The sequence below is a fragment of the Jatropha curcas genome, chromosome 8 (assembly GCF_041381405.1).
Source record: "Jatropha curcas cultivar XTBG-Jc1 chromosome 8, XTBG_Jcur_1.0, whole genome shotgun sequence".
NCBI lineage: Eukaryota > Viridiplantae > Streptophyta > Magnoliopsida > Malpighiales > Euphorbiaceae > Jatropha > Jatropha curcas.
In genome coordinates this window covers 9,457,398-9,483,269 of record NC_143158.1, presented here as the reverse complement: position 1 = coordinate 9,483,269, position 25,872 = coordinate 9,457,398, and the positions used below count along the sequence as shown (strand labels likewise).

General features: G+C 32.7%; 1 protein-coding gene and 1 long non-coding RNA gene across 3 annotated transcripts in view; one reads left to right on the top strand and one right to left on the bottom strand.

Moving 5' to 3' along the window:
• Positions 1 to 1,680: 1,680 nt before the first annotated feature.
• On the bottom strand, positions 1,681 to 4,311 carry LOC149494166 (uncharacterized). The gene is made up of 2 exons (XR_016322017.1): positions 3,649 to 4,311; positions 1,681 to 1,960 (listed from the first exon to the last, which is right to left on the bottom strand). It is a non-coding gene; the product is annotated as an uncharacterized LOC149494166 (long non-coding RNA).
• A 1,475-nt stretch (positions 4,312 to 5,786) lies between these two features.
• LOC105645311 (ketose-bisphosphate aldolase class-II family protein) overlaps positions 5,787 to 25,872 on the top strand; it is a 40,890-nt gene continuing 20,804 nt past the window's right edge. The window contains exons 1-12 of one of the 2 annotated variants that reach the window (XR_002285664.3): positions 5,787 to 6,156; positions 9,805 to 9,880; positions 19,062 to 19,142; positions 19,224 to 19,304; positions 19,463 to 19,539; positions 19,673 to 19,727; positions 19,831 to 19,879; positions 20,150 to 20,287; positions 23,362 to 23,440; positions 25,064 to 25,142; positions 25,218 to 25,264; positions 25,396 to 25,590. Coding sequence is in view for 1 of the 2 variants with exons in the window: in XM_012230882.4 (XP_012086272.1) it covers positions 6,049 to 6,156; positions 9,805 to 9,880; positions 19,062 to 19,142; positions 19,224 to 19,304; positions 19,463 to 19,539; positions 19,673 to 19,727; positions 19,831 to 19,879; positions 20,150 to 20,287; positions 23,362 to 23,440; positions 25,064 to 25,142; positions 25,218 to 25,264; positions 25,396 to 25,590 (1,065 nt within the window). In the remaining variant the exon portion in view is untranslated. The remainder of the gene's footprint in view (positions 6,157 to 9,804; positions 9,881 to 19,061; positions 19,143 to 19,223; positions 19,305 to 19,462; positions 19,540 to 19,672; positions 19,728 to 19,830; positions 19,880 to 20,149; positions 20,288 to 23,361; positions 23,441 to 25,063; positions 25,143 to 25,217; positions 25,265 to 25,395; positions 25,591 to 25,872) is intronic. The other variant, XM_012230882.4, reaches the window with a different exon arrangement.

Genomic DNA, 25,872 nt, shown 5'->3' with positions numbered 1-25,872 from the left:
CTCTAAAAACTTATCAATAAGATTGATTTTCGTAATAACACCTTTTACTAATTTACATTCCAACTATGTTGCTTATCAGTCCACTATGAAGATGTTAGAGTACTCTTATTACTTATTTTGTCTACTTGTTCCCCTTTATACTACTTATCATTGTAAATCATAAGTCATTTACCATCAGCATTTCAACCTATCATTATTATTTATCCTAAATTCCTAAATTAGCTTACATCAATATTATACCGACTAATTCTTACTAAAATTATATTTGATTGATTATTCATTCAAATTCAATTTAATTAACTAGTAATTATTAAGTTTATAATTTATACCGAATATAAGGAAATTGGTCTTCAATAAATTTTTCTTATATTCCGACCAAATACTACCTTACCATCCCAATATCACATCAAATCGATCTCATCAACTCCTTAGAGTCTGATTTACATATACTATGAACTACTTTTACTCTTTTGTCCATATCCTCCTAGACTACAATTTCAAACCATAATGCTAACATTTTAATTAGTCTCATTTAATTAAGTATTAGGTACCATATGTGGAACTATTAACTTAAAATTAGCATCTATCTATTACTCACTTATATCTATTCCTCACTTACAACTTGTTATATGAATCATTTCTATACCCTTAAATCATTCCAGTCCTTTTCTAATCATTCCAGTCCTTTTCTAATGTTACTTCTCCCATTTATTACATTAAACAGTCCTACACTCTAACTTTGGTTGCAATCTAGCTTCTAAACTAGAATTGTCTCCTCAAACCTTTCCAATGTTATGTTCTTACTTAGCTACTAACTGTCTACTTACTTAATATCATCATCACCACTTGTCTTATTCTTCTTTTCCAAATCTTCTTTAGAATTTTTTTTTTATTTTTTTTTTTTATTTTATTTTTTATTTTATTATTATTTTTTTCTATATATAAATAATCAATTTTAAGTTATTTATCATAACACAATTTTGAATTCAAAATTAAAATGGGTTTTAAATTTAAATATCGAATATCAAGTAAATAAAATTATAAAAAGATTATCCTTTGAATAAATTCTAAAGAAATTCAGTAGCCGTGCTGAATACTAAAATACCGATTCCTAATCACCCAAAGTTCATCAATGCGCCGTACAAATGAAAAACCTATTTACTCTCTACACTATCCTATTCACTGACAGGAATAGAGCTCACATGAAAAGTAGTGTACTGGGTGATCAGGCCAATCCACTACCATCAGGTATTACTCTATTCCCTAGCCTAAGGGTCGATACCAACTCTAGCCCTTATAGGTATTGCGATGAATTATCTTATTGTCTACTTTCACTTCGAACCTCTAATTACTTCCTCCGTAATCATAGATCTACGCAATAAGTGTGGATTTTCCCACCTCATAGGGTCTAGTGCGTCCACCATCCCTAGGGAGGAAAATCACAAGGTTTCTTTCCCTATGTTGGTTACGGCCGATCCCAACATAAAGAAATTTCCTATACTCCGCAGTTGTGTCCTAAAACCCTAACCTAAGCTCTGATACCAACTTTGTCACGACCCGATTCCATGGGCCGGACCGGCACTAGGGCCCAGGTAAGCTTAAGGCCCCCGAGGCCCGTAGTCAGCCTGAAACACTAGAATCCAATATCTCGGTATAAATTTCAACATTCAGCCCATATGATTATGAACAATAAACCTCAATATTTTATTATTTCTCGGCCCAAGTTTATCTCCTATAGCATTCTAAAGTTCGGGCCCAATTTACAATACATCACATTCTAATATGGACTTACAGGATTAATTTGTCTATGTTAATACACAACTAAATATATGTAAATTTTTACAACTGCGGAGTCACTAACTGTTTGGTATACATGGCTTTTTTATACACATAATTACATAGTAAAATAATTATGGCACTATAAAAATTTCTCTATTGCCCTGCGCCGAAGACACATAGCCTAAATCGGATTAAAGAAAAACTTACTTCCTGAAAATTCAAATAAGACATGTGAGTTTTCTAAGGAGTAATAATTATTGCACAACACACGCAGTCACACAAATATGTAAACATTTCAATCTAGTCATTCGACTAGTTATATGCTCACGCAGCCAGTACCAGCACTCACACGTAATGTCACCTTCAAGTAATCAAGCAAGTGGTAATTAGTCAGTGGCACCACCTGAAACCCCAACGAGCCGTCCTCACACATGGCTCGCCCTCTCGTACATGTGCACCAGGGAGCCGATCCCCCATACGGCCAACTGGTCTAATCCTCACTGACCAGTCCTCTCATTGTTTTTCTACTCTCTCGTTTCTTTTCCATATCAACAGGAGGCAACCCGGTGGTCTCCATCCAATCTAGATCATCAAGTGCTCACAACAGGAGGCCACCCTGCGGGCTACAATCAAATCTAGATTATCAGGTGCGCAACAACAAGTAGCCATCCTGTAAATCCCCATATAATCTATATCATCAGGTGCACAAGGGGGCGCCGATCTCCCATTTTCCCGGCCGACGGTCAAGTATCATATCGTATTCAGGATCCATATCACAGACCGTCCTCACAAACCCATGGTGGTCCACTTCATCCCAATTCCACACAAACAAAGCACAGCATTTTCACAACACAATTAATCAAACATTGCAATCAAATGCAGACATATTGATCAGTTGGACATTCATTCTCAAATGCAATTAAATAGCTAAATAATTACCATTAACAACAAACAACAACAATAAAATCAATGATAAGAATAAACAGTAACAATGAAAATAATTAAATACTTAAATAATTAAATGAATAATAAGGAAAATAAATAAATAATTAGAGCACTCTGTTTATTATGCATTAGGTTATAGAATTAATCTAAATAAACTTTTTAATTATGTTATTAATTAAAACTAGTTCAAGTTCTAACGAAATTTCGGCAGCACCTCCCCTATAATTTGGACTATCCACCTGTTTAGATAACACAGTATTATTATATATTTATCAATCAGTACACACAGCCCATCCATCGGGCAATCAATCAATTTAAGACCCCATCCTCCTCCCAAAACCACGATATCAACGCTCAACCATTAGTTCACAACAATTATGTTTCAATGATAATGACAATCATTATTTACATCATATAATTATAACTAGCTAGTATAGCTAATTACCAAACAAATGAAAGCTTTAATACATACATAATCAAATAAAACTTATATCAGTAAGTTAATTTCAATTACTTTCATTTCTTCGTTCTTGCTTAAAGCTAATACGTCACATTTTTTTTTTTTTTTTTTTTTATACCTTGGTTAAATTTTATACTAGCCAATAAGAACAAATGCTTCAATTAATTATAATTCAATTAGTTTTTTTTTTATCCAATTAATTATATATATAATTATAATTAATTATAAGTAGCTCGACTCGCCCTTATATATATACTAATATATATATATATATCAATTCTTATAACTAGTTTATCTAAATGTTCTCAATTATTCAAATTAGTTGTTGTTCATCAAAATAGGTCATTCTCAACCTAGCTCGTATATGATATATGAATCAATTCATTCAAATTTTCAATTTAATTGACTAATGATCACTAAGTTTAGAATTTATACCAAAATAGGAAATTGGTCTTAGAGCATACCAATTGAAATTCAAGCGACGATTCCACGATCCTTGCGAAGAGAGGAACATTCTGTCCCTGGTGCCTCGCCGGAGACTCGCCGGACCGCCGCCGCCGCCGCCGTCCACGGTGGCCAGAAAAGTTGGGGCCACCCAGAATTGACCCTTCTTCACGCCACCCCACTCAAATTTCATCGAGGAGTCCGTTTTTGATGTCGGTTGTGCGAGGTTGGCCCTCCATTTGGCTGAATTAGTCCGACAGTAGCTTGGTGCCGCCATTAATGGTGATTTCGCCATTTCAAGCTTTGTAGCCGGAATTAATGGAGGAGAAACACTCACAAGGTGGAGGTGACTCGATCGACGCCTGCCTTTCGTGTTGACGTTGCCGGAATTGCTCGATCTCGTCGGAGATCGAAGAAGGAGAATTGTCGATGGAGACAGTCCCGCTTCGCGTCACTGGAGACTCTGCCAGTGTGGAAGGAGGTCGGAAAACGGACCAGGAGCTCTAGCGGAGACGATCGCCATCTCGCTCTCGTCGAGCGGTGGCCGGAAACGGAGGGAGAGGGTGGAGGGAGGCTGTCGCGCGCCTGAAGAAGGAGAGGAGAAAGAAAAGAAAGGAAAAAAAAAGTAAGGCGGTTTCTAGCAAACTCTAGGCCATTCCGGTTCGATTCAAACCGGTTTGGTCCGATTTAGTGGTTTGGTCTCATTTCGCTTGATTTTCAAGTTTTTCCCTCGGTTCTCGGATTATTTGGGTGGTTCTCGACAAATTAAACTGATTTTCGGGCCTGATTCAATTTATTTTAACCGTTTAATTCGGTTTCATAATATTTTCTCCATTTACTCAATAATTATAAAATTATTTATAGTAACAATATTTGATTTTAGGATAATGATTTTATATATATTCATAATAGATTAAATTACGGGGTTTCGTATTATTCTCAAAAATTTTAACCGTTTACGATTCAAAATTTCTTTTCGATATTTTATTTGGGCTTGGGCCTGACTCGTAAAATTTTGGGCTCGAATTGAGATTGTTTGGTATATATATATAGCCCATTAGTTGAAAATCGAGATTTTTGATTTATTAAAAATTCGAAAGTTTTCAAAAATAAAAATTCGGGGTGTCTCATTTAGTATTATTTATTTATAATATTTAGATATTATATTTTTATTCAATGGATTGTATACATAATAATCAATAGTTACTTTAAATTTGAATTTAAAAATTAAAGTGTGAAATATTTTTAATTATTTTGTATTAGATTTCATATTTTTAGATTTTTTTATTATTAACTAAAATCTTTAATGGCTTAATAAGGAAGAAATTTGATAATTGGAAGAATTTTTAACATCATCAACAAAAAGATAGGAAAAAAAATTGTTTTGAGAAAATAAGTAACAAAAAATTAAAAGCAGTTTTATGTTTCTAATAAATAAAAAACTAAAAACGAATAACTATAACAAACGGGACGATAGAGTTGCTTAAATAGTTTGGTTGATTATTTCCATGTTAAATTTTCTAATGGGAGAATTTAGTTAATTCAATTAAAATTGATTGAATTAATAAAAATAAATTAATTAATTTTTTACGGGCTCAATGCATAAGTTTATCCATGTATTTTTCATGAAAAATTTTATAACGTTTTTAATTTTTATTTTGACATGTTGGAATTTTGAATTTTAAAATTGAATATACTAGATATTTTATTTATTGAAAATACTTCAACTTGTAAAATTAAATCAATTAAAGATTTATTAGACAGTTGAAAAAGATAAAATTATATTAAAAATTCAAAATTTTTATTAATTACATACCAAATAGCATAAAAATAAAAAAATTTTAAAATTATATAAAAAATGAAATTCATGATATTATAATATTAATTTTAAAATTCAGAATGTTACGGATTCACGTAGATGGACATTTACATAGACCCAAAATATAAAGCACGAATTATGTTTATCCAATCCTGAACACCAAAAATTCAGAGTGTCATGATCTTCTTCGTCAAAATTCAATCGCTAATTGTATTACTCTTTGCAAAAAAAAAAAACTCGAACTAAATTAAAATATTTATTTAAACTTTTATCAAACATAAAATAAGAATAACGACTAGAATGATTAATGGGCTTTTTCATAATCAACCATTTGAAAAAAAAAAAAAAAAAAAGGGCATATCTCTCCCGTTACTTTACAGTATAAATTCTGGTTTGCCGTAAACCAATAGTAGAATATATTACCGCTGTACGACTTTTCTCTCTCTCCCCCTCGCCTTGCTTCTGCAAGATATATTAATATTTTACATTCAAAACCAATCCCTCTATTTAGAATCTCATCTCCCGAAAGAATAACAACATCGGATTAGACACGCTTCAATTCGATAATCAACGGCTAGGCGGAACTTCTTGGATAGCAATAATGGCGTTTCAACGTCCTGGTGTTGTTGGATTCGTCGGCTTGGACGAGATGAGTCTGGAAATGGCGGATAAGCTTGTTCGCTCTGGCTACAAGGTTCAGGCTTACGAGGTAATTGTTGCTTTGGTTTCGTTTTGTTTGTATTAATCAGTTTGCCAATTTTAGATTTCTTTGCCTAAAAAAAAGTCAGTATTAGGTAGAGAAAGAAATAATTTTCTTTTCGGCTTGTTTGGCTTGGGTGGGAAAGTTTGAAGGGAAAACTGGAAAGAAAGATAAGACAAAATATGCGCTTACATGTGAATGTGATGTGGCAGACTGCTAGTAGTATAATTGTACGGTAGAAGAATTTAGTTTTTAGTGAATATATAAATTCACTTCTAAAATTTTATTTAAATTTTAAAATTTTATTCTACTCTCAATTTAATTTATAAAATTATATTTTATTAAAAAATTTTTATTTTATAAAATTATTTTGGTCAATGTTTAAGTTTATAAAATTAGATTTATTAAGATAAAAACCTTACAAATTATATTTTTTTTATTATTATTATTTTATATAAAGGGTGTGCACGATAAGTCATTTCGTTTTTTTTTTTTTTGATAAAATTATGAATGGGCCAAATTTACCTTTTAGTGCTCACTTTAGCTCCGAATTACAGTGAAGATAAACAATATGAATAATAAAATCTCTACTGGCCACTGGTCACATGACCACCCGCTTTCTTCGCCGTAAAACCTAAATATTGGCTACAATAAGGTCAACAACTATAAAAGAAGTTGGCTATCACATGCTTGCTGCCAGAGAGTGCATCACTTCATTGGAGGCAACTGTGGTGGCTAGGACGCGCTGAAAATCGCGTCGAATAGATTGAAATTCTCATTTGATCGGTGTTCTTGAGGATCTTCGGCGGCGAGAATTGGGAGAATACTGTTTTGGGTTTTTATTTCTCTCGCGCTGAACAATATATTGTTGCTCCAACATTTCCTACAAATTGAAAAATGACAAACGCACTCTATCTTAACAAATTGAAAACGATAGACCCAACTTTTCAGCTTTACTAACTATGACTATATAAATATTTTTTTTTGCAAATTGAACCAATTTATTTTACTCAAACTATAAAATTACAAATTGTTAGGTGCTTTTTTTTTTTCAGGCTAATAATTTTTGTTACTGAGTAAGAGTTGAACCTAAAAAAGAAAATAAAAATTTGTACAGCAAAATATAATAAATGTAATATACACATAATACTCAAAAGAAAATTTAAATTTAAAAAAAAAAAAAAAACAAAAAGAAGCATGATTAGATTGCTATAAGCAGATGAGAGACTGAAAGCTTGAAAAAAAAAAAAGATAAACATCAATAGGAAAATAGATAGAGCTAAAAAAGAAAAAAAAAATAAAAAAAAGAAAAATCATGATTAGATTCTTATATGCAAACGAGAACAATCACTTGTTGTGAAGTGAAAGAGATGCAAAGTATGTATAGTTGAGCTGAGCAAATAATGGATTCAATAAATACATTGTGGGGTCATTTATTGGAAAAAATTATTAATGCAATAAACCTGTTGGGGTTATTAATTATTGAAAAAAAAGAAACTGAAAAGTTTTATCATTAATACAATATATATAATGAGATTATTAATTCTAAGAAAAAAGAACATGAAGAGTTTAATAATTTTAGATTTTTGAATGACAATTTTTACAAAATTGTGCAGATATACAATTTTGTTATTTTTTTGTTTATTTAAAAATATTAATGACTATATATTAGAAAAAGAAATTGTTTTATTTATAAATTTGAAATAATATTAATGATATTATGAATTTCACTAGTTAATAAAATGAAACTAAAACATTTTACTATTTGGAGAATATTGATGATATTATTAATGTTATTAATCATTGGAAAAAAATTGAAAACCATCATTAATATTGTTAATGATATTAATTCTAACTTCATTAATGTCTAAATTAAAAGAAAATTAAATTATAAAGTAATCAAAAAAATGAAAAAGCAAAATAGGTGTATAAATTTACAGAGATATTTATGAAAAAGCAATGTCCTTTAAAATGGAAAAATTAAAAAAAAGTTATTTTATTAATTTTATTATTATTTATATAGATATCATTGATATTATTATTTTATTAATTACTTTAATAATATTAATGACATTATCAGTTTTATTAGTTATTAAAAATTAAATTGAAACATTTTATTACTTACTAGAAAAAGGAAATTAAAACGTTTACAAATTATTAATAATGTTATTTATTTTATTAATTATTAACAAGAAACTAAAAAATATCATTAATGTCATCAATTATATCAATTCTAGCTCCATCAATGTCCATCAATGATATAAAAAACTATTTTTTAAAAAACAAAAAACTAATTCCAACATAGCAAAATCATATTTTAGAATTGCATCATGTTAGCGAATTTGCTTCAACTTTTATATAGATGTATAATATAAATATAGATATAGATATAGAGAGATAGATTATATAGATATAGATTAATTATGCTATTTTTTCTTAATTTTTTGGTTAATTTTCTTTTGGAATTTAGAGTTTGATGATTTCATTTATAATCAAATTAATAAAAGAAAAAATCAATGAAAAATTGATGGTTAATTCATTGATGCCAAGAAGCTTAAACATCAATGAACTAATTTTTTGGATTGATGACTTCCTTTATTAATTCATAATTAAATTAATAGAAAATTGACAATGAATCCATTGTTTGCAATAAGTTCAAGCATCAACATTAAACACTTGGCAACTCTATTTTAACTCACTAGCTTTCACTAAAGAACTCAACATCTCATCTCAATATGACTCCTCTCAAACTCATTGGCATAGAAAACTGCCAATTATACTTTAGTTTTTCAAAGAGTTTTTAGGACAAAATAGTACATGCTGTAGCAAAGCATTTTGCTCAATGTTTTCCCTTTGGGCCCATCAGTTCCATTCTCTCCAGTCTCTACCATATAGAAAATGAGTGAAAAGTTATGATTATATGTCTAACCCTTGATTCATAATATTTTACAACTTTGTAATTGCAAAAGTTCTGCATTTATCTATTTTTTCCATCCTATTTTCTTTTCATCCAAATGAAGAAGGAAAATGTAATTCACTCCTAAGCAGATTTCAATTACAGTTTTCTTTCTTGTCAGCTTCTACTCTCCCAAACAGTGTAACATATTCAGAAAAATGTCACATGCCGCTCATCCTAATTGGATTAGGGTTGGAGTAAAATTGACTTGATTAGAATACATGCTTATGTACATGCATATACACCTCATTAACATTATCACATTACCAAATAGATAATTGGTGTCTTTCTTAGAAATCCTTCCATCATTAATAATTAAAGCATTTGTTAATCGAAGTAACAATTTACTTTGCCATTTCTTCATTTATTGTTGAAGAATACTTATCATAACTAACTTGCATGATGCCACATATATTCATGATATTGACATCGTAAATGACGCGTGTCTATTGCGTTTAATTATTTATTTTATACTTATTTTTGAAGTTTAAATACATTCATATTATCAATATGAATTATTTTTTAATTATTGTTTCTATAAGATGATCAAGGCCTAGTTGAGTTATGAAGGAAAGTGATTCATATAGCAAACCTAACCAGTTTGACTTAAAGTTCGGTTGTGTTGAATTTGAAACAATCTGTTGCTCAATGTATTTGTTTGATGGGAAGTAATGTTTAACAACCATTATATCATATTGTAGATAGAGGGAGCATTGGTGGATAAGTTTTCAACCTTGGGGGGAATGAGATGTACCAGCCTCCATGAGGTTGGGAAAGGTAAATTTTCTTTTGTGCTCATGCTTTTATTTTATTACTAGTTCTTTTATGACGCGCGTTGCACGTTGATTTTGATTGTTATATACTCGTTTGATTTCTTGTTATTTATACAATATTAAAGTCTAAATTCTTGTTAGATTAAAATAAATATTAATCAAAATTTTTTTAACATGTAACATCTAATTGAAAAGAAAATAATGTTTTTCTTCTCTGTTTAATAAAAAAAATGTAATTTTGTTATTAATTAATTATATAAAATAACTAAAAATTTGCATTTACCATACTGCAAAATATTTTATAATGTGGACATTAATCTAATAAATCAAGACTTGCTCTATGCTTCCACAATATAAAATATAAATTTGACCTTTACATCAATTATTTTTATCAGATGAAGTTCAGCTGAAATTTTGCCAATAGTATGTAATATTTTGGACTCCATGTGTTTTACACAAAATCTAAAAATAAATTACTTAAAGTTCTCAGCTTCATATAGGGATTAATGTGCAAACAATAATATTGGTAATGGAAGACCCTTTCTCAAGTTTACATATAGATATAAATAAGATTAAATTCAAAAATTTCAAAGTCTTATATATTTATTTCTATTAAGGAAAATCAATATAGTACACGTATTCCTAATTAGTTCCTAAGTATATTCCTAATTAGTTTATGATTTGTATTCTTAAATAGCTAGGTAGCATAGGAATTCCTTATATATAGACCTATGTAATCGATTAATGAGATACAAGAAATACAATTACAATATAATCTCTCAACATGGTATCAGAGCCTTCCATTCAAAAAAAAAAAAAAAAAAAAAAAAAAATTTCAGAAACTTGCCTTGCGAGAAGCCGTTGCCACCCTAGGAAGCCTTTCTAGGGTTAGTATTTTGTCTCACCACCGACCTCAGGATATTCTCCAGCCGCTGATCAGCGCCTCCCCAGAATCCGGTTGCCGGATTCCAAGTGAATGGCCCCCACGCGTCACCTATTTCTTCCTGCTCTGGTTCATGCGCTGGCGCATGTCTAGTGGTCTTTTTCACTCCGGTTCCTCTCTCCGGCATTGACTTGAAGAGAGACGTGCAACCCAGTGAGTTGCATTGTTATTCTTGGGCTTATTCAATTAGTTTGTTTGCTGCGATTCTGTTGCAGCTGTGTCGGGTAGTCTTCTGCTACTGTTGTTGCTTTAATTTGCTGAGGAAATCTATCTTTTCCTTTGTTGTGACAATTGTTTTAGGTAATTTTCGGTGATCTTCTAGTGATTCCTTATTGCATCAGGGTTTGGTACTGCACCTTTGCTGCAGTTATGGGTATTCTGCTTTTGAACTTTCTCCTAATGGAGCAATTAGTCGGGAGGCGAGCATTCTTATCTGCCATTATTGCCATGAACCTGGTCATATTAAACGATATTGCAAGAAACTGATAAATAAGCCGCTAAGGGCAAATATGGCTACTCAAGATTCTACAGTTACTTCTTCTGATATCACTGTAACAATTTCTGCTACGGAGTATGCTGAGCTCTCTAGATGCCGTTCTTCTAAGTCTACTGATTCCTCAATTGCTGCTGCTACCAATTCAGGTACTCCTACTACATGTCTTATGTCTACCTCATCGGAGTGGGTCATTGATTCTGGTTGCACATATCACATGATAGGTAACCCTAGTCTCTTATCCTCATTAAAAGATCCTAGACAATTTAATCGTCATGTTACTCTAGCTGATGGGTCCACATCTTCTGTCCAGTGTATTGGCACCACCAATCCCATCCCATCTCTTCCGTTATCTTCTGTTTTTTGTTTGCCTCGTTTTTCGTTCAATCTATTGTCTGTTAGCAAAATTACTCGACTATTAAATTGTTGTGTTAAATTTTATCCTACCTATTGTGTGTTTCAGGATCTTTTGATGAAGCGGATTATTGGTAGAGGACGTGAGTCAGGTGGCTTTTATCTTCTGGATGAACACGTTTCGTCATCTCTGGCTTGTGCTAGTGCTCTCTCTCCTCTTGAGGTTCATTGTTGTTTGGGTCATCCATCGTTGTCTACTTTAAAGAAGTTATGTCCGCAGTTTCAGTCTTTATCAATTTTAGAATGTGAATCTTGTCAATTTGCCAAACATCATCGTTTACCTTTAGTTCCTCGAGTCAATAAACGGGTTTCATCCCCTTTTGAGTTAGTTCATTCTGATGTTTGGGGTCCATGTCCTGTTATTTCTAAAACTGGTTTTCGATGTTTCGTAACTTTTGTGGATGATTATTCTAGAGTTACTTGGTTATTTTTAATGAAAACTCGTTCTGAGATATTCTCTATTTTCTGTTCCTTTTGTGCTGAGATTAAACTCAATTTAATACATCTATTCGCATATTGCAAAGTGATAATGCTAAAGAATATCTATCTAGTTCCTTCCAATCTTATATGTCACAGAATGTTATTCTTCACCAAACATCTTGTGTTGATACTCCTTCTCAAAATAGGGTTGCAGAAAAAAAAAAATCGACATCTTCTTGAGGTTGCTAGGGCACTTCTATTCCAAATGAAGGTCCCTAAACATTTTTGGGTGGATGCTGTCTCTACTGCATGTTTTTTGATTAATCGCATGGCTTCTATCGTGCTTAATGGTGCAATTCCTTATAGTGTCTTGTTTCCTTCTAAACTTCTATTTCCCATTGAACCTCGTATTTTTGGTTGTACTTGTTTTGTTCGTGATGTTCGTCCATAGGTTTCCAAGTTAGATCCAAAGTCCCTTCGTTGTGTTTTCCTTGACCGTTATCTTATTTCTATAGACGTCTCATTTTTTGAAAATACTCCATTTTTCCCTTCTTCTATATATAAGAGTGAGGGGGAGGATGATGACCTTTTAGTCTACGCTATCCAGCAATTTCCTAGCTCTCCTGCTCCTATTCCTGACCTTGCACCTGCTCCCGCTACAACATCTTCTGCTCCTATTCCCCCTCCTGCACCAGCATCTGCTCGCCTTCGTTTTGAACAGGTTTATTCCAGGAGACTAGGAACACTTGACTCACTTCCCCCACCTGCCGCTTCAACAGAAGATCTGGTTCCCTCCACTCAACCTGAGCCTGTGCCATCTACTCCTCAGTCAGACCTTGGCCTTCCCATTGCTCTTCGAAAAGGTAAATGCAAGTGTACCTATCCTATTTCTTCTTTTGTTAATCATGATCATCTTTCTTCTTCATCTCGTTGTTTAGTTAGTAACCTAGACTCTGTCTCTATCCCTAAAACTGTGGTCCAGGCTTTGTCCCATCTTGGTTTGTGTGCAGCAATGAAAGAGGAGATGGCCGCCTTAGATACCAATGGTACTTGGAATCTTGTGCCTCTCCCGGCAGGTAAGAAAGCTATTAGTTGTAAGTGGGTTTTCACAGTTAAAATGAATCGTCTCAAGGCACGATTAGTTGCTAAGGGCTATTCTCAGATTTATGGCCTTGATTACTCTGATACTTTTTCTCTTGTAGCCAAATTGTCTTCTGTTCGTTTGTTTATTTCTTTAGCAGTTACTTTTGACTGGCCTTTACATCAGCTAGATGTTAAGAACGCCTTTCTTCATGGGGATCTTCAGGAGGAAGTTTACATGGAGCAACCACCAGGCGTTGTTGCTCAGGGGGGAGTCGGGTAAAGTGTGTAAACTTCAAAAATCTCATTATGGCCTAAAACAAAGTCCTCGAGCTTGGTTTCGTTGATTTTGCAATGTGGTACACCAATTTGGCATGGAGGAAGTTTACATGGAGCAACCACCAGGCTTTGTTGCTCAGGGGGGAGTCGGGTAAAGTGTGTAAACTTCAAAAATCTCTTTATGGCCTAAAACAAAGTCCTCGAGCTTGGTTTCGTTGATTTTGCAATGTGGTACACCAATTTGGCATGCAGAAAAGTATTTCTGATCATTCTGTATTTTTTAGAAGTACTAAGACTGGTTTGATTCTACTTGTGGTTTATGTTGATGACATCGTTATTACAGGGAGTGATTCAGCGGGCATTACATCACTCAAGTCATTTCTCCAAACTCAGTTCCAGACAAAAGACTTAGGATTGTTGAAGTATTTTTTGGGTATTGAAGTGTTTAGGTGTAAGAAAGGCATCTTCTTATCTCAAAGGAAGTACGTCCTTGACTTACTGAAGGAAATTGGAAAGTTGGGTGCCAAGCCATGCAGTGCTCCAATGACTCCTAATTTGCAACTTTCAATTGGTGGTGAGCTATTTGATGATCCAGAGATGTATAGAAGATTGGTGGGCAAACTGAATTATCCTACGGTAACACGTCCAGATATTGCTTACTCCGTGAGCATCTTAAGCCATTTTATGTCTTCTCCTACTGTTATCCATTGGGAAGCTTTAGGACAAATTTTGTGCTACTAGAAAGGTAATCTAGGTCGTGGCCTTCTTTACAGTAATCATGGGCATTTGGACATTGAGTGCTTTTCAGATGCAGATTGGGCAGGGTCGAAGGTTGATAGAAGATCAACTTCAGGATATTGTGTCTTTGTGGGTGGAAACTTGATATCGTGGAGGAGCAAGAAACAAAATGCAGTCTCACGATCAAGTGCTGAATCAGAATATCGAGCTATGGCACAATCTACTTGTGAATTAATTTGGATTCATCAGTTGTTAGAGGAAATTGGCTTCAAGTCGTCCTTGCCTGCAAAGTTATGGTGTGATAATCAAGCTGCTCTTCACATTGCATCAAATCCAGTATTCTACGAGCGAACAAAAATATCGAGATTGATTGTCATTTCATCCGTGAAAAGATACAACAAGGTGTTATCTCTACAGGGCACGTTAAAACAAGTGAACAGTTATGAGATATCTTTACAAAAGTTCTAAATGAGCCTCGGGTTAACTATCTTTGTAACAAGTTGGGGATGATCAATATCTATGCTCCAACTTGAGGGGGGAGTGGTAAGGACTAGTTGTAAATAGAGTTCTAGTAGGAGTTAGATTTCTAATAGGTTTATAGTATCCTGTATATATATATGTGTGTCCCTATTGATGAATATACAACAAAAAAAAATATTTTTCGCCACTAGTTTACATTCTAAGCTTTTATTTCCCATTGAACCTCGTATTTTTTGGTTGTACTTGTTTTGATTGTGGTGTCTGTTCACAGGTTTTCAAATTCGATCCAAAGTCCCTTTGTTGCGTATTGAACAAACAAAACATATTGAGATTCGTAATCATTTCATTCGTGAAAAGATACCACAGGGAGTTATCTATACAGGGCACGTTAAAACAAGTGAATAGTTAGGAGATATTTTTACAAAAGCTCTAAATAGACCTCGAGCTGACTATCTTTATAACAAGTTGGGCATGATTGACATCTATGTTCTAAGTTGAGGGAGAGTGTTAAGGACTAGTTATAAATAGAGTTCTATTAAGAGTTAGATTCCTAATAGGTTTATAGTAATCTTATATATATATATATATATGTGTGTGTGTGTGTGTGTGTGTGTGTGTGTGACCGTATTGGTGAAATATGCAGGAATACGAATATTTTCTTTAACTGAATTACAAATATATAAAAGCTGAAAATAAGAATGATAGCAAATATGCCTAAATAGCCTTTTTTTTTTTTCATTAATTCAAACTTTTATAACCTGTTTTTTTTAAAAAGATTTCATTAGACGAAAAAAAGGAAAAACTTTCTTGTTTGATATATTAGTAAAATGCTATGATTCCTTAATTATATTGTTTTTGTTAAATTAGAATTATAAAAAATTTTAAAATAACAATAGTGTGAATAATCCAAAAAAGTCTAAATCAAAGATAGAATATATTTAAAAAATTTATTTTAATTTTATTGTATTTAACTAATAGACTCTAATAATAAATTATTTAAACATATTTTAAAAAATTCAGGATAATAAATTAAAAGAATTTAAGTTTCATATTTAATACTTGAATTAAGGTTTCCAATTTACCTCATAGAAAGCAATATAACTTGAGAACCTGTAATTAAGAACATCAAAATATATTAATTATAAAAATCATTGAATAATAATACTGCAAGATCAAATAGAGAATAGTTCAATACTTGAATAAGGTTTTCAATTTACCTTATAGAAAGCAATATCACGTGAAAACGTGTAATTAAGAACATCAAAATATGTTAATTTTCAAGAATAATAATACTGCAAGATCAAATAGAGAATATAAATATACATATTTTCTCGAATTAAAATGCATAAAAAATTAAGTAAAAGGATATTCAAAAGGATAAATGGAATCTATTTTCTCAACTTAAAAGACATAAAAAATATAACTAAAAGGATCTTCAAAGAATAAATGAACCTATTTTCTCTAATTAGAATGCATTAAAAATATAACTAAAATGATATATTAGAAATTTTAAATTAAACTAATACTAGTATAGGAAATCTCATTATCCCCCCTATTCTCACATTTATATATAGTATAGATTAATTTTTAATAGTTAAGTTAGCTAGATGCCATTATATTTTCAATATGGGATGTATGTAAGACGTTTTTGACTTTGCTTGTATACTATGTATGTTTAATAATAATTTTCACTAGTTGGTTTGTGCTAATGCAAGAACTTGCTTATTGCGTGAGGCTTTAGTCTTAGTTTTAACATCTCGTCATATGAATGAAAGAATAACATATGTTCTCCAGACTCACATCTATCTGTTATGAACTATAATACATCAGTGGTTTATATTTACAATAAAGCTAAATATTGGAGTGACCAAATAATGGAAAGAGAATGTTAGTCCCTTTGATCAATTAACTTTTGGACAAGCCAAATTATAACAATAGCACTGTTTGGTTTTCACTAAAGGAATTATCATCAAAGGTTTCTGTCACGACCCGTTTCCAAGGGCCGGACCGGCACTAAGACCTGGGTGGGCTTAAGGCCTCCTATGCCCGTAGTAAGCCTATATTAGTTAAACCCATATTCTAATCATAGTTATGGCTTCAGCCCATTAACTATATTCCATAGACTTACGGTTTTGTCCTGCAGGTGAAATGGAGAACTTCCTAGGTGGTCACCCGTTTTAGGATTTCCGTTAAGCGAGCACGCTTAACCTTAGAGTTCTTCCAACTCTCTAAGCCATTTCACCAAAAGGCGCCTCTGTTGATTAATTTCCCCCTTTTCGATATGTGATTCGATTCATTCCTGTGTCCCGCAGTCGGAATATCACAATTTCTGTGTTGCTTCATGGCAGCCAATTGCACAGTCATTTCAGAAGTGGGTTAACTGCGTTAAGAGGAAAGCATGAATCTTCATATGATGTGAACTACAATAGTGCAAGAGTAGAAACATCAATGCAAACAATAAAAAAACTTAAAAGATAAACATTTTAGGGATTGTTTAAACTATGTTGGTACTAGATAATAGCAATATTCATCAATGCTAAGTTTGAAATGGTAAATAAAATAATAGCAACATTCATCAATGCTAACTTGGAAATCACAAATAAAACAAAAATTGGTCATTGGCCATTACCCATATATGGTATTTGAAGAAGATAGAAAATAGAGGAAGAGAAATTGGAATAAAGATACCATTAAAGTTGATTTTCATATTGAAACATATTCTCCTTGGGCTATACAATTATTCAGAGAAATTTGTGATCATGCCGAAGGAGGTCATAACTACCTTTGGCTTTTGTTATCTTGTCATACTTTTTATTTGTTTTCCAGAGTCTGGCAAATTTCTTTGACTTAATGTTTTAGCTTTCTATTGCTTATTGACTCTACCTAATTATGCCTGCTATAAATAATTCATAAGAACGTAAAAGACTCATTTATGTATTATCAATGCAATTCCCCTACTCTACCATGGTAATTACCCTAGAACGAAATTAATTCCTTTTGGAGTATTAAATTGTGAAAATGTAATTTCAGCATGGAATTTGGCTAGACTCAATCCATCTTTGAGACAATATAATGCGTGTCGAGTAATGGAAATCAACAAGCTCATAGACATGAAGAGATGGATAGATCCAAGGCTAATTAATATGATCCAAAGTGGGCCTTGAGTCTTTTACTTATTTTATGTTTTGATTAACATAATTCAGCCCATTTAAATTGGGCCTTATATTTTATTTATTTTATAGGGTTTTTTAGCTGTTAAATACTTAATTTTCAATATTGTAACAGATATTGATATACAAATTTCAGTTTTTGCGTTTTATGCAATCAAATTCAAGAAAGGCGAATTCTCTTTGGTTCTTTATTGAACTTGCTTTCGAACTTATCAAAGTTAATTAATTTTTGTGGCATTCATTCTTTTATCTTGATATCTTTGATTCATACTTCTAGTTAATTATTGGGTCAGGATCTGCTATTTCATCCAAGAAGAAATTCCTAATTTGGGAATCGGGTTCCTAATTTGGGATTTAGGGTTTATATATGAAATCTGATTTTGGGGTGTCAAGACGCAATTCTTCGGATTCTGCATCACAATAATACTAGTAATAAACTCTCAAAGAAAAAATAATAAATTAATATAAATGCTAAATCATGAGTATAAATGATTTTACTCTGGCTTCATACTGTTTGGACTTTCTGAAATAGAAGGACCTACTGCTCCTGTAACATAAAGCCTTTGCTTGCAAGGTTCAAGACTTCAAGTATTGAGGTGTTCTGTTAGCAGCTTTAGTTGATTAGGAACCGTGACTGTTATACAGTGCTTGAACAATCTGAATGAAGAATATATGTGTCTGGAAAAATGATTACAATGCCAGATTTAAAAATCTGCCATTGCAGTCTACTGTCTACATGAGCTTACCTGCTTATTTATTTTATTGATAATTTTCTTAGTGTTAATTATAATGGATTCTGTCTTAATTTAGTTATACTGGATAGAGTTACATCTATAGTAACATAAAGTGCACAGTGTCAGTGTGGGCAAGGAACATTGAAACTTAGGGATGATAATTCCTACTTCCTACTTTCTGTGGAAGCACATTGTCAAAGCATATCAATGTTGAGCTTTTCGTTATTTCCCCTTTCTAGATAAATTTACGAGGAATTTGGGAATTTGTTTAGGTCAAATCCCTGCATCATTCATTGCTATGCCTAACCATTCTTCTTTTCTCATAACTCTAGCCACAGCGAAGCAAGCTGTAATTCTTGGGTTTGATTCTGATTCTTAAATTTAATGTCTTATGGGATTTGTGATTTAACCAAGTGTTTCTAATTCTTCTGCAGATGTTGCAGCTTTGGTTGTATTAATATCTCATGTTAATCAAATCAATGATGTGATATTTGGTCAACAGGGTGCTTTAAAAGGTCTTCTTTAACCTCTCCATGATTATATTATGATATTTTATCTGTCATACATTGACATGTAACTTCATTTTGTGCATGCAGGGTTGCTGAAAGAAGCAGTCTTTATTCTACGCTCAACTATTGTGCCATTGCATATCCAAAATCTGGAGAAACGTCTCTTGGGTAAATTTCTGCTAATGTTATATAGTACAAGAGTCTCTTTGAAAGAGTTCTCCTTTTTCTGATAATAAGTTCATGATTCTAATGATTGCCGTCTTTCTCAAAAATAACATGATCATGGAGAAGTTATCATAAATTTGGCATGTCTTTTTCTCTTGCAGAGGATGGTATGCTCACTTATTTAGTAGATGCGTATGTAACCAGGGGAACATCTGAGGCCTTAAATGGAAGAATCATGGTAACATTCTTGCTTATATTATATCATATGTTCTTTGTCCTCCTTTGCTTGATACTGGATATAGAGTTGAAGTCCTAATTACAATGGGTTAATTTCTATTAAGGAAAATCCTATTTGATTTTGCAATTTCTAGATTACTTCCTCGGGGACATCTGAAGCTATTGCAAAGGCACGACCTATTCTCTGTGGTAGGAATCATATTATAAAAAATACTTATTTTCGTGGGAACATTTAGATTTGTATTTTAGCCTGTCTATATATTTTCTGATTCAAATCATTGTGCTCTTACAGCAATGTGTGAAAAGCTTTACATTTTTGAGGGTGAAGTTGGCGCGGGACGGTGTGTTTTATTCTTGTTCCTTTCGATCTTTTTATCATAATCATGAACAGTATTTAGTTGCTATTCTTTCTGTTACATTTTCATCAAATTATTATTTCAGCAATGGAAATTTTAGATGAGAAAAATGACTTGTATCTTATGTACTAATTTAGATAAGAGATGAAATGCTTCCTGGATATAAATATTTTTTACAAAATTGTAGAATTTAATAGATACTGTCATTGACCTTTAGAAAATGATATATAAATATATATTTTCTTTTCTTAATAGTAAAATTAAAATGGTCAATCAGCTGCTTGAGGGCATTCATCTCGTTGCTTCAGCAGAGGCTATTTCTCTTGGTGCTCAAGCTGCAACTCATCCATGGATGGTCTATGACATCATTTCCAATGCTGCTGGAAATTCATGGTGAGTGCAAATATTGCAATTTATGTTGCTTTTTTTTTTTTTTTTTTAAATACCATTCCCTAAACAGATATACTGTTTGCTCCAGAATTCAAATTTTAAATCACTCTTGAAATATCTAAAATAGATTCTTTGGATGCTCTAAGGATATGTAGCCTACTCACTTGTTTAGGGTGATTCATAGTTGAGAAAAAAGACAGGGTTTGAAGCTTTTGCTTATTTATTCCTTTAAGCACTTTCGGTTTAAATACACCAAGAATTAACACATCCTAGCTCTAATAGGACTCCTAACTCTAGTAGGACATTCAACAATAAAATACAAAGTATTCTCACATATCTACAAAATATTCTAACACTCCCCCTTAAGCTGGAGCATACATATCATAAGCTTCTAGCTTGTCACAAATAAAATCAATCCGAGAACTTGTAAGGGATTTGGTGAGAACATCTGCCAATTGATCACTCGAATTAACGAAGGATGCGATAATACAGCCTGATTGAATCTTTTGCCTAATAAAGTGACAATCTATCTCTATGTGTTTTGTTCTTTCATGGAACATTGGATTTGAGGCAATATGTAGTGCTGCCTGATTATCACATATTAGTTTCATTTGTTTCACTTCGCCACACTTCATCTCCTGAAGAAGTTGTTTCAACCAAATAAGTTCAAAAGTAGCCAATGCCATAGCTCGATATTCCACTTCTGCACTTGACCTAGCCACAACACCCTACTTTTTACTCTTCCAGGATATTAAATTTTCCTCCAATCACAATAGCCTGAAGTAGACTGTCTATTAGATGAAGAACCTGCCCATCAGCATCAAAGTAGCCACCTACTTGTGTATGACCTCTATCTTCATATAACAAACCTTGTCCAGGGGTACCTTTGATATACCTTAGAATGCAAACAATAGCATCTCAATGGCCATCACACAGGGATTGGAGAAACTGGCTAACTACACTAACTGCAAAAGAAATATCCGGTCATTTGATTGTGAGATAATTAAGCTTAACAACAAGCCTTCTGTATCTACCAGGGTCTTTAAATAGCTCTCCCTATCCTGGAACAAGTTTCACATTAGGATCCATAGGAGTATCCACAAGTTTGCAGTCTACCATGCCAATTTCTTCTAGTATATCTAGTGCATATTTCCTTTGTGAGATTGTAACACCGGTCTTGGATTGAGCTACCTCTATCCCCAAAAAATATTTCAGTTTTCCCAGGTCCTTGATTTGAAAGTGGCTAAACAAGTGGTCCTTAAGGTGAGAGATCCCTTGGTGATCATCGCCCGTTATGAAAATGTCGTCAACATAAACCACCAAATAAATGCATTTACCACGATCTCCATGTTGATAAAAAACCCAGTTCCAGACAAAAGACTTAGGATTGTTGAAGGATTTTTTGGGTATTGAAGTGTCTAGGTGTAAGAAAGGCATCTTCTTATCTCAAAGGAAGTACGTCCTTGACTTACTGAAGGAAACTGGAAAGTTGGGTGCCAAGCCATGCAGTGCTCCAATGACTCCTAATTTGCAACTTTCGGTGGTGAGCTATTTGATGATCCAGAGATGTATAGAAGATTGGTGGGCAAACTGAATTATCTTACGGTAACACGTCCAGATATTGCTTACTCCGTGAGCATCTTAAGCCATTTTATATCTTCTCCTACTGTTATCCATTGGGAAGCTTTAGGACATATTTTGTGCTACTTGAAAGGTAATCCAAGTCGTGGCCTCCTTTACAGTAATCATGGGCATTTGGACATTGAGTGCTTTTCAGATGCAGATTGGGCAGGTTTGAAGGTTGATAGAAGATCAACTTCAGGATATTGTGTCTTTGTGGGTGGAAACTTGATATCGTGGAGGAGCAAGAAACAAAATGCAGTCTCACGATCAAGTGCTGAATATCGAGCTATGGCACAATCTACTTGTGAATTAATTTGGATTCATCAGTTGTTAGAGGAAATTGGCTTCAAGTTGTCCTTGCCTGCAAAGTTATGGTGTGATAATCAAGCTGCTCTTCACATTGCATCAAATCCAGTATTCTATGAGCGAACAAAAAATATCGAGATTGATTGTCATTTCATCCGTGAAAAGATACAACAAGGTGTTATCTCTACAGGGCACGTTAAAACAAGTGAACAGTTAGGAGATATCTTTACAAAAGCTCTAAATGAGCCTCGGGTTAACTGTCTTTGTGACAAGTTGGGGATGATCAATATCTATGCTCCAACTTGAGGGGGTGAGTGGTAAGGACTAGTTGTAAATAGAGTTCTAGTAGGAGTTAGATTCCTAATAGGTTTATAGTATCCTGATATATATATATATGTGTGTGTGTCTCCCTATTGATAAATCAAATAGAAGAAAATATTTTTCCACATTAAATTTACACCTATTAAAGCTTCAAAATTGAAAGAATCTTAATCTATTTTGCAAATTAGCATGGATAAACATGCAAAGTACTACAATTGCCATCGCAGTTGTCTACCACTAACATCATTATCATCAACCAGCAGTCCATCAATGTTACAATTATCACCACAATATTATCTTTTCTATTCTCTAAAACTAACTTGAGTATACTAGTATGTTTTCATTTCTTGAATGTTTCATACCTATTGTAGCTTACAAAGTTGATGAAATCTTAATCTATTTTGCAAATTAGTGTGGATAAATCTTAATCTATTCTTCCTATCATTGTCATCATCTCTCGCCATTGTTCTTATCCTTTGTCAATTTGTCATTATTATTTTCCCCATCATCATCATCGTCATCTCTTGCCATGTCACTTTCATAATTTAAGTTAAAACTGTTTATGGTGGAGTTAGAAAACTAGTAATAGTTATTAATACAATGGTCCCTTGTTCACTTTTGGATGCATTAAGCTAATAAGTTAATGTGCTAAAATTCTACTCATTATAGTCATTTCTGGATGTTAACCACCTTTAGCTTTTTGTCTTTTATTTATTCTTGTTATCTTGGTTAATAATTTGAAATATACTACTTGACCTTTGTGTTTTTCTTTTCTTTTCTGTTTCCTTTGGGGCTTATGGATAGGGAATATTGTTTTCTGAATGCAGGGTTTTCAAGAATCATGTACCTGAGTGGTTAAGAGGTGATGCCAAGCCTCATTCCCTCAATAATTTGGTCCAAGATTTGGTAAGATACACCATAGTGGTACATGTTTTACATTTTGTTGCATTCATTAATAATTATATATAATTGTTGATTTCCTTGGATTAAATGAATAGCCTTCGATGCTAAATTGTTGGCCATAAATAAAATGGCAAGAACCATTGATAATGACTAAAGAGAACAAAAGATGCCAAAGGGGTAGGTCTTTTCCATCCTTGAAAGCTATAACTAAAGTATCTCTGGTCTTGTCATTTAATTTCATATTAGCTCATTGTGAATAGAAAAGGGTTAACTTCTGCTTTTTTTGTAGTTCTATTGAGTACTTGGAGGGAGAGAAGCCCCCTCATACTTATTGAAAGATTTTTTTTTTTTTACTTTTAAGTTTTCGTTAAAAAGTGAAAGTGGAAATGTTGTTGATTTGTATTAAAATTTATGCTTTTAGTAAATGATTAATGAAAATTTATCTAGAATATTATTCCTCCAAAAGTCTGTTACTATTGAATAAAAGAGAAACAAACTTTGTTTCATCAACAGATCCTTTGAGATGATGGAGGATATCTCCAATATCAGAATGTATGGTTGAAATTGATGAAAAAATTGGTGGCAAGAGTTTGATTAGCTGATATTAGTCAGGTGTTTGCTAGTGGAGAAAGATGTTAGAGTTGTTTAAGGCTTAGAATACAAGGTACAAGTATTTTTGAGAACTATTGAGGGTCAATTTCTCTTAGGGTCACTAATTGATTACCAAATTCAGCATGTTCAATAAATTTTCAAATTTATCACTTATCAGATAAATTAATTTGAATTTCAATAAAGCTGCAATTGCTGTATTTTGATAGAGACTCCAATGGATCTCTGATTTAGTGACCAACTAAAGTCTTCTTTGAGTATGATTATAGTTAGCTGTTGTTGGCTGCTAACTAGAGGTTAGAGAGTGGTGGTTGGAGGCCCAAATACTATTAACTAGAAATCTCAACTTTTAGCTTTTCAATTTTTAATTTTGAACTGCTAATTACTATATTTTGAAATGGGGCTTTGGATATCATGTTTACCAAAAGCCCTAATGCCAATTGACTTGTAACGGCTCCATCTAAAGAGGCTTTAATAAAAAATTTCTTACAATACTAACTGGCTGATACATACATCACCTAGTTGAATTTTTCTAGAATTTGGTATGGTGAGATTGAAATAAAATTGAAAGGTATAAATTTCATGTGACAAATTGTGATGAAGCAATCAGCTGAATTTGACTGACTGTGGATGAAATCAAGCATGAGAACTGAGGATATAGTACTTAATGTCAAACACTGTTGGTGCAACTTAGTTTATGCTGTAAAAGTTTTTATGTAAATTTTGAGAAGTACCAGCAAATACTGATTTCTTTATGAACATAGAAAATATAATAGTATTTTGGTAGCTTTCTTTTTCATTTTTGCATGAGAGGGATGAGATATGGTTGAAGTTTTAAGACAAAGCAATCTAAATTAGTAATTTGAGGCATAATTTTATCTTGGAGGTTTTTTTTAGCATTTGATAACATCCATTACCTATGACCATTGTTTTTAGAATATTTTGAATTTTTGAGAAGCATTGTTATTGTATTTATAGTCTTAGCTTTTTTTTTTTTTTTTTTTTAATGGCATCCAGGGTATTATTTTGGCTCAGGCCAAATCACTTGCATTTCCTCTTCCACTTTTGGCAGTTTCTCATCAACAGCTTATTCTTGGTAAAATCACTATCATGTGCTGTTTGTGAATTATTCAAATCACCAAGTTTCTGCTCATTAAATTTTTATTTGTAGGATCTACATATGCTACTGGAGATGATAATGATGTCACATTGCTCAAGGTTATTCCCACTACTGTTCTTTTGAAATTTCTTTTAGCAGGTTGGCTGTGGATTGCTCTTAAACTGTTATATGAAGAAAAATTGGTTTGAAAGATGCTTTGTTATCTGTACATTCTACAACTCTTTTCTAGGCCTGGGAAAAGATCCATAGAGTAAATATTCAAGAAGCAGCCAGTGCAGAGCCCTATAGCCCTGAGCAAGTAGCTTGCCAAATTACTTCTGGGTCTGCTGTTGTGAAGAGAATTGGTTTCATTGGTCTTGGTGCAATGGGATTTGGCATGGCAACTCATCTGCTGAAATCAAATTTCTGTGTTATTGGTTATGATGTAATTCCTCTCTCTGTTTCCAACTATATTTCCAATTAAAAGAGTCAATTTATGCTTGATGCTAGAAAAATTATGCTTGATGCTAGAAAATGTCTGTTATTATTCTGTCTAAAATATTGCCAAATTTCTTTAGTTCTCATGCAGTCTACAATAGATCAAGCTTTGTATAATGAAGATTCATCATTTGCCCTCCTTTGTTATCTAATTTTGGAAAATTGGAACTAAATGGTTCAAGATATTTTCTCTTAACTGTGAGCTTAGTTGAGTTCAGACCTCTAGTTC